The sequence below is a fragment of the Curcuma longa genome, chromosome 3 (assembly GCF_044706935.1).
Source record: "Curcuma longa cultivar G26 ecotype Majalengka, Jawa Barat chromosome 3, ITB_CL_G26_1.1, whole genome shotgun sequence".
Classification (NCBI taxonomy): Eukaryota; Viridiplantae; Streptophyta; class Magnoliopsida; order Zingiberales; family Zingiberaceae; genus Curcuma; species Curcuma longa.
Genome location: NC_133863.1, coordinates 21052377 through 21061382, shown reverse-complemented (window position 1 = coordinate 21061382; position 9006 = coordinate 21052377). Strand labels below are relative to the sequence as shown.

The following is a 9006-nucleotide window of genomic DNA, read 5'->3' as shown; positions in this document are numbered from 1 at the left end:
TAGATAGGTATGGTTGACCACTCTCACAGGTAGTATCACTCTCCAACTTGTTTGCATTAATTGAAAACTTTAATGGCTTTCATCATCTCACCAGCTACCAGTACTCCCCTCTTACAAATAATCTGACGACATGTCTACTCGGCTCTCAACAATATTGAAATTATAGATATTGATTTATAACCGCCAATTCAATGTAGAGATCGATCACAATTGCCTTGACTTATGAAGCACCTTTAATTTTTTATCTTCACCATTCTTTGTTGCCTGCCATCAATAGGGTGAAAAGAAGCAACAACATCACGACAACGAGGAACATCCTAGCTTCACGCATTACTAAAGAGAATGTAGAAAATTTGAACGAAATCATATAAGCATCGAAATAGCTATTGCTCATCACTGTTCTATGTATCAAGAGCTCTTTCATCTAGTGTCTTCCAAAATGCAATTTCAAACATTTCAGGCACATGTTTAGACCCACATATATATAAGACAGTAAAAGAGGACATAAGAGTATAAGGTTGCTCAATATTTAGAAGTAGGAACATAGTTTATCAACAAAATTCACAAATACTAAACATGAACAATCTAAAGTATTTACATTTCATACTACCAAAATGTATGTCTATCGACCTTGTGGCATTGTCATAGAAGCATAGTTTAGTGACAAATCCTGTTCTCTTATTGACGAATTAGTATGATCAAAGGGGCTTCTGAAGTTGATGAATCCAGGTTGATTAGGTTCTATTTCAAGAGCATTATCATTGTCCAACATCTTCAATACTGAATACATTGTCGGTCTGTCTCCTGGTCGCTCTTGAACACATAGAAGAGCAATTTTTATACAACGAAGGATCTCAGCTGTTGACTGTGAATGATCACTAGATTGGTCAACTAATTCCATAACTTTATCTTCTTTCCATAAACTCCATATCTGAAGGGAAAAAAATGGAGTTAGACTATTTGTATTCATCAAATAGCAAATTCTAACTACTTAAGCAAATATATGCAACACATACATGGCTGAGAAGATTTAACTGTAGGGTAGAGTGATAAACTCCTCGATTCTTCCTACCGGTTATAATCTCAAGTAACAAAATTCCGAAACTAAATACATCCGACTTCACTAAGAAGATTCCATCCATTGCATATTCAGGTGACATGTATCCACTGTATCAATTAATGCAAATGTATTAATAAAATTTCAAATGATCTAGAAAATGATACTATGGCCAAAGTGAAAGAATTATACTTACTATGTTCCAACAACTCTCCTCGTATTTATTTCTGTATCCTCTCCTCCAAAAATCCTTGCCATACCAAAATCTGATATTTTGGGTGTCATTTCTTTATCAAGAAGAACATTACTAGCTTTTAGGTCTCTGTGAATGATTCTAAGTCTAGAATCTTGATGAAGGTAAAGAAGCCCACGAGCAATCCCAAGTATAATGTTTTGACGCTTTTTCCAATCCAAAAATTCCCTTTTAGCTTCATCTGCATACAAACTCGGAATAACATTAATATGAACCAAATAATAGAGGGGAAAAAAAAGAAGGCATAAACCAACCAAATAGAAAAGCATCCAAGCTTCCATTGGGCATGTATTCATAGACCAAGATCCTTTCTCCTCCTTGAATGCAACAACCAAGAAGTCGAACTAGATTTCGATGTTGCAACTTAGCAATCAGCATGACCTCGTTCTTAAACTCGTCGACGCCTTGTGATGATGTCTTGGATAGCCTTTTCACAGCTATCTCTTGTCCCTCAACCAGCCTCCCCTGTAATCCATGCCAATCAAATTGATTCATGCTCAATTCATACAGTTGTTCAACTACATGATACCTTATATACAAGCCCAAACCCCCCTTCGCCGAGCTTATTGTTCACCGAGAAGTTATCGGTCGCTTCAGCAATCGTGTTCAAGTCAAATACCGGCAAATCCAAGTCATTTCCTTCAGTCTCTACCTCATCACAATATAGGCCTATCATAATGTAAAATATGAAATAAGTGCTGCTGCACACCCTGAAAGATTGAAACAAAACTAAACAAAACAAGTGGTCATGTTTACTTTTCTTCTTCCTTCTCCAAATCCAGCACGACAAAAGTGAAAGGAGAAAAGCCACAAGAATTACTGAAACAACGATCAATGCAGATGCTCTCCGGAGGAGAGAATTGGTCGATAATCCTGAGAAAATTTGAGATGAAAGACTGAAAGAAACAGTTGAAGGTAAGCAATGGAGGAACTGAAGAAATACCTTGGTTCAAAGGTCTTGATTCTACTTGTCGAACGTAGAGATCCTGTCCTGGATCTTCGTTGTCGTACAGCGTGAGATCGTAGAGGTCCGACGTCCAGATTAGGCACCCACTGACATTTCCGCTGAGGTTGGAAGCGGCATAAGCAGTGCAGGAGCAGTTCCTCAAGCACCAGTCCCTGCACATGTCCAGACTCGCCATGCTCCGGTTCGCCGTCGCCTTTGACGTGTCCGGAAGCTTTGTGTTGTTCACCACAACAAAGGTGTCGGTCCTGCTCTGGCAGCCGGCCGTCGGGAGCTTTCTCTCGCACCCGTCGTCCCAGGTTCGCCGATTCTTGGGGCGAAACCCCTGGAGGCACGTGCAGGTCGGCGTACGGGGGCCGCAGACGCCGTTGGAGCCGCAGGAGGACACTCGCTTGTTGCATGGGTTCCTGCTGGTGTTGGGTGAAGCGCCGAGGGACACCCAGCGGTTTCCGATTTCGTACCAGAGGAATCGTTCGAGGAGGCCCCTTTCGTTGAGGACCAACCTCGACAAGAGGGTGGAGCTTTCCAGGTAGAACCAGTAGACGGCCTCGTCGGAGTTTGATGTGAACTCGTAATGCAGAGTTAGGGCGTTGTCCGGTCTCATTGCCGGGATGCCGCTGAAGCGGATGCCGTTCCACGGGCCGCCTCGCCAGATCTGCCGCGTCCCGGACCACACCAACAGCTGGGGTACGCCGGCCACGTCGATGCCTGCTACGTAGTCTCCCGGAGACGGATCGCTGGAGGTCGCCCACGACGTCAGGTTGCGGTTCAGTCCGGTGCTTAGGTTCCACCCAAGCTTCATCCATGGGAGGAGCGTGTCGGTAGGGTGGTCGAAACTCTGCCACGCCGCTGAGCTGATGGGGTCGCTTCCGTTCTCCATGACGACGAAGTTGCCGTTCTCGAGGAGTCGCGCTTCGGGTTCCTCCAAAGCCGGCGAGCTCGAGGACCAATAGATGGTGGAGCTTCTTCCATCGGTGAGGAGGAGCGTTCCGTTTTCCGACATGGAGAGGCGCCCGGAGCGGCCTGTCAACGGACTGCGGCGGTTGGCGACCCATACGACGGTGCGGACGGAGATGTTGTACCAAATGCCGATGTAGCGGTCGGACGAACCGGCAACAGGACTAAAGAAGCCCAACTGGAATCTGCCGCCGTCAGAGGTCAAGGTACTTCCGTCATCGGAGATGGGCCGTCGTGGCGTTAACGTGTCGCCGGCGTTCGAGGGGGAAGTAAACGCAGTAGAGAGTAGAAAGCAAAGGAAGCAAGCAATAATGGCGCTCTTCATCGTGATTGATTTGTGAGGGAGATGCTGCAAAGTGGGAGCTCATTTATAGCATGTTTACTAAGATGGACTCATTTGCGTGGATCTTCCGACGTTGACTTTTGTTGGGAGGATAAGTCAAATGGATAACCAAGTCAAAGGGATTGAAACTATATAAATACCTGATAGAAAGCAAGCAAGCCCTGTTGATTACAGAATCTCAATTGCCGGTGCTCTGGCCATATACAATATAGCTAATCTCATCCGTTCCTAGACAAATAAGGGGAAAATCAAAGAAAGGCAAAAACATAATATTCACACTAAACTAAAAATCCAATAGGAATTTCTAGAAATATAGGACTGGAAAGTTAAAGTGAAAGAAACACAATTTGAAACTCAATACTCATAAGAAATTTTAGTCTTAAATGCATTAAGCATAATAACATATAGCTAAGTGCAGAAATATGTAATACTTAAATGCAGAGCAAACTTGGCATTCCTTAATCGTGAATCAGCTAATTTAGCTCCAATACTTGTATTATATACAATTCTCCATTCCTCCAATGATTTTGGAAAGGTTTCCATGACATAAATTCACTGTTCCTCCACAAGTAGCTAATTATTCACATAGACAGACTGTTCTAGTGCATATTTCGAATGCATTATTATAAGACAATAAACAACTAAGACAGTAGCTAAATCTATGCTCTTACACCAGAAGTCTATCAAAAAAAAAATTTTGGAATCTAGAGCTGTGGTTGAAACAATCATTTTCCTTAGTCACAATTTTTCTAGTTATATATGAGTTAAAAATCTGATTCAATACGGTCAAAACAGGAACTGAATGGGCTCCAATTCAATGATTAATCATTTGGACCTGCCAGTCCGGTACAGTTTATAATAATAATAATAAATTTTTAAGAAAAACACTGCAGGCCAAACCAAAGATAAGAAGATCACAACTGAAAACTTAACTTACAAGTTCTAGATTAGACTCCTTTCATAGGACTAGGTGATAACAAAACCTAAAAAAGATCACAAACAATAGGATAGACTTAATTAGTGCAGACTTAAAAATTAATGACTGTATATTAACCATTCCAATTAACGTTCTACATTCACGTGACATAAAATGCTTTGGTAAGTACATAGCAATGTCTTACACACTTGTGCCCTTGCAGGATTTTGAAACTTCATAAAGAAATTTTCATAATGAACCTCAGAGCATATTCAAGAGCCTAAAAGGTATGGCCCAAACAAGGACTACATTTACAAGAAAACTTGATGCATGAATGCTTTCGCTAACCTTAACATAATTAGTTAGATTACTAAAAATATCTTACTCAAATAAGGTCTAGGCTCATAAAAGAAACAATCAACCAACCCCCTTGCACAGTGCGTCGACAACTCCAAATGACTCACTCACTATCCATACACCTATGATTATTCTAATAGCACCTTTCTATAAGTTGCTACATCCAACTATAGTGGAGAAATCTATATATGGATATCAAAAACTACAGTGCTAGTGAAAATACAAAAATTTATTTAATACTTATCCCAATTAAACCTAATGAACACAAGGAAAAGAGAGCATCCCTTTCTGATGTTAATCTTTGCATCATAGGTTAGAGTTATATATGGTTTAAAGTCTCGACTCGTGCTGAGGTTTCGGTCCGAACCAGAACGATACAGTTTTAATACTGTATCGTATCATGCCGATATAATTTTGATATTTTTTAAATATATATTAAATTAATGAAATAATTTTGTTAGATTTTAAGTAAGTCTAGCTAAATTATCCCAATCATAACTATGAGTTTATTAAAATTATTAACTTATTTAATTAACACTAAATTAAAACCTTCGGTCCAGGCCGTCAGTGTGCGATAGCGAGTTTGCACGATGCTACCGCCAATGGCCTCGGGTCGTCACGATGTGTCACCGAGCCAGCGCGACACGTTCGAACGTTTCGCCAAGCTAGCGCAACGCATCTAAACACGTCGTCAAACCATCACAACACATCGCTGGGCAAGCAAGACACCTCCGGACGCATCACCAAGCCAACGCGACGCGTCCAACGGCCTCAGGGCACATGGGACCGGTGGCATATCTATGTCAATGTCGGTCCGTAGGTGAAACAAAATGTTTCGTGTGTATCAAACGAAACGGCTCGAGATTTTAAACTATGGAGCTACACAATAGTGAAGATATAGTATAAAAAAGCCACAAACTTGTATTAGTTATTAGAGAAGCAAACCAAGACAACAAGCCACAAGATCTTCTAAGAACTACTTGATATTCTATGTTCTTATGTGTGTGTGTATATTAAAGATTTTAGACATGTCACAAACATTTAAAATTATAACATCCAATGAGTGAATGTCTAGATCTAATCCATGTACAAATATAATTGTCTAATGAATCAACAAATATAAAAGCCTGAACTTCATAGAAAAATTGATATTGCAAAGACCAATGCAATAAAAAAATCGAAAACTCTTACCTGATTAGGAACATTGAACTCTTATCTTGAAAGCTAGATTGACAGGTTTAAAATATGTTTGAGTCCAATCATGATACTTACAATGAACCCCTATCCATCAAGACTTAACAAACAGACATTAGATGTCTATTGCAAAAACAAAAGCAAAAGAGACTTCATAAATAACCAATAACACACTGCTTATATTCTTATAAAAGAGTTTATGTTTGCATATAGGAATTTTTGTCTGCAAATGCACAAGTAGACTATGGATAAAAATTAAACATAACATTATAATGTGTATTTTGGAGATGCCTTAGTTGCAATTTATAGTAGCATAGAAGTGAAAAAAATAGCACATAGGCGGCTAAGTCTGATTTTAGCCTATACATTTATTACTATAACTATTGGGAATCTACACATTAAGGTTTCAATCTTTCTAACCAAACCCTCTTCTTTAAATAATGCCAAAATACAAAGAAAATGACGAAGAAATCAATTATTTTTTGTGCAGTTTGCAAAATCCATGATGGAGCACAACCAAATTCAATAATTGATTATCAATAAGCATCAACTGTGAAAAAAAAAATCATGGACTATTGTTCTCTGTCACCTGTTTGATAAGAAAACTAATAAATAACATGTAATAATAGTGTATAAAGAAATATTTCCAACTAAATTCATGGATTTGTAGTGTAAATTACCAAGAAAGTTTTACTTATGATATCTGATTGAAATTGAATGAGTTTGAAGGTTTTAGGTTCAAACTGAAATAGAAAGGGAAATCCAGTGGAGCATTGGATGACATATCCTAGATATGGTGATAATATCTTGGATTTGTCATGCTACCAAAAAATTAGTGTCTCATAAATTAGCTACATAACTCTAACAACTTTGAGATGACATCTCCAATCATATGCATGTACACATTTTGTAGTGGAAGTTATCTAAAAAATTTTTACACACAATATTTGATGTGCAGTAATTGATTCATGAGAATGTATAGTTATGTATAATGACTTTCCTCCCTATCCGAAACCATTAAAAGCACAAGAAACAAATAAGACTCTACTTATACATAAGCAATTGAATTTACAAATTCAAAACAACTGTGGCAATAAAGAAAGAATTTATAAATTCAAAACAACTATGGCTAATTATGATGTTAGTCTAAGCATTTAGATTACCATAACTATTGTGAATCTGCACATTGAGACTTTTGTTTCTCTAACCAAACCCTCCCTTCTTTAAATATTGTCAAAATACAAAAATGAGGAAGTAATCATTTATTTTTTAGCAGCTTGCTAAACCATGATGGCACAAATCCAAATTGCTTTAAATAATGGTGTCAAATAGATAAGAAAGTATGACCTGCATTAGATTTAAAAAAAAAGAAAGTAGAAAATAAAGTGTAGAGAAGAGAGTTCTCAATGCTTCATAGTTGACCTTTGAGATATAAAAATTTGCAACAAGAAAATCACAATGATTATAAAAATATGAGAACTTCATACTTTCTTTTTGAGATGAAAGTTTGTAGCAGAAAAATTACAATGATTATCAAAATATAAGAATTACAAGACTAATTTGTCTCATGATGGATATTCAATATCGTAAGTGCATGCAATAGAAAAATCATCCATACCTTTCTCTTAAGCATTTGATGCTTTGGTTGAAGAAGAATTTGTGGAGTCATGTTTGAGCTTCTAAGGGCATCCAATAGAAAAATCATCCATACCTTTCTCTTAAGCATTTGATGCTTTGGTTCAAGAAGAATTTGTGGAGTCATGTTTGAGCTTCTTCCGTGGTTTTTGTTTCCTTTTGTGCAATTGAGAAAGCATGGTAGCAAGACAAACAAATTGTTAAAAGAGGGAAAACACATACAATGAGACATTAAAAGTATTTTGAATGTAAATTTGGTAAAATTTTGTCAAGTATTTTATTGTTCAAGCAACCAATAGTGGACAAATGGAGAATATACACCATATAGGTATACTTACAAAACAAATATTGAGTGGAAGAAGACAGAGAAAACGCAGATTGGAAAGTTAATTGCAGAAAAGTGCAGAAAATTGAGAGTAGAAAAAGAAGTTTTCGGGGAGAGGATAAGGAAATTGATCCCTCATATAAGTTTCTTTGAAGAGAAGACAAAAATCTGTTTTATCATTTCCTAAAGCAAAAGAAAGAGGGAGCAATTGATTAGTGAAATTGACTTTTTCATAGAATTCAAAAAAAATAAATAACAAATCAGTTTGCGAAACAAAATTATAATTTTTGAGTTCATATCTAGAAGTTGAGATAAATTTACTTTCCACCATGGATTTAAATCTTGCATCGTGCTGGTTGGCGCGAACAAAATTTATTATTCCGTCTGCCGACCCACAACGGCACCATATCAGCACTGCAACCGTGAGACCATCGCGACCTCATGGTAACCTCACAAGGTTGCGAGGGCCCTCTGCGGGGGCACAAAGGGTGCCACAACCCGTAATGACTCAATGTGAGGTCATAACACTAGTCTCACAAGTAGTTCTTTTTTAAAAGCTTAATTTTTTATTTTTAACTAGGTATTTTTATTATAAATAAGATATTAATTATAAAATTTATATTATTAATAATAGTTATCAAATATTAATAATTATTTTAAACTTTTCAAATAACTTTAAAATTTATAAAATAATTTAAATTTTTTAATATATATTAAAAATTAAATGTGAATTTTATAAAATTAAAAATTTATAAATATATTTAAAAAATAATTTAAGACCTTTAAATAATTTTATAATTATCTTTGAGTCTTCAAATAATTTTATAATTTTAGATTTAGTTTTGAATTTTGAGAATTACTTATTTTATTAAATAATTTTTAATTTTATACCTTTCTATAGCTATTATAAAAATTTAATAGACATTATCTTCTACATAAAGTGGAATCCGCCACCCCAGCGGCTCTACACAGTTGGCTCCATGACCATTTGTAAGAAGGTAAATC

The 9006-nt window shown here is 37.0% G+C and overlaps 1 protein-coding gene across 2 annotated transcripts; it reads right to left on the bottom strand.

The window, feature by feature from the left end:
• Positions 1–511: 511 nt before the first annotated feature.
• LOC141822716 (receptor-like serine/threonine-protein kinase SD1-8) lies at positions 512–3556 on the bottom strand. 2 transcript variants are annotated; one of them, XM_074710052.1, is made up of 7 exons: positions 2254–3556; positions 2067–2183; positions 1840–1979; positions 1565–1775; positions 1254–1491; positions 1017–1167; positions 512–931 (listed from the first exon to the last, which is right to left on the bottom strand). In XM_074710052.1, the coding sequence occupies exons 1-7, from the start codon at positions 3554–3556 to the stop codon at positions 623–625; spliced, it is 2469 nt and encodes an 822-aa protein (XP_074566153.1). In that variant the 3' UTR covers positions 512–622. The 2 variants fall into 2 exon arrangements, with proteins under 2 accessions (XP_074566153.1, XP_074566152.1); XM_074710051.1 differs by having other exon boundaries at positions 1840–2183.
• Between the last annotated feature and the right edge of the window lie 5450 nt (positions 3557–9006).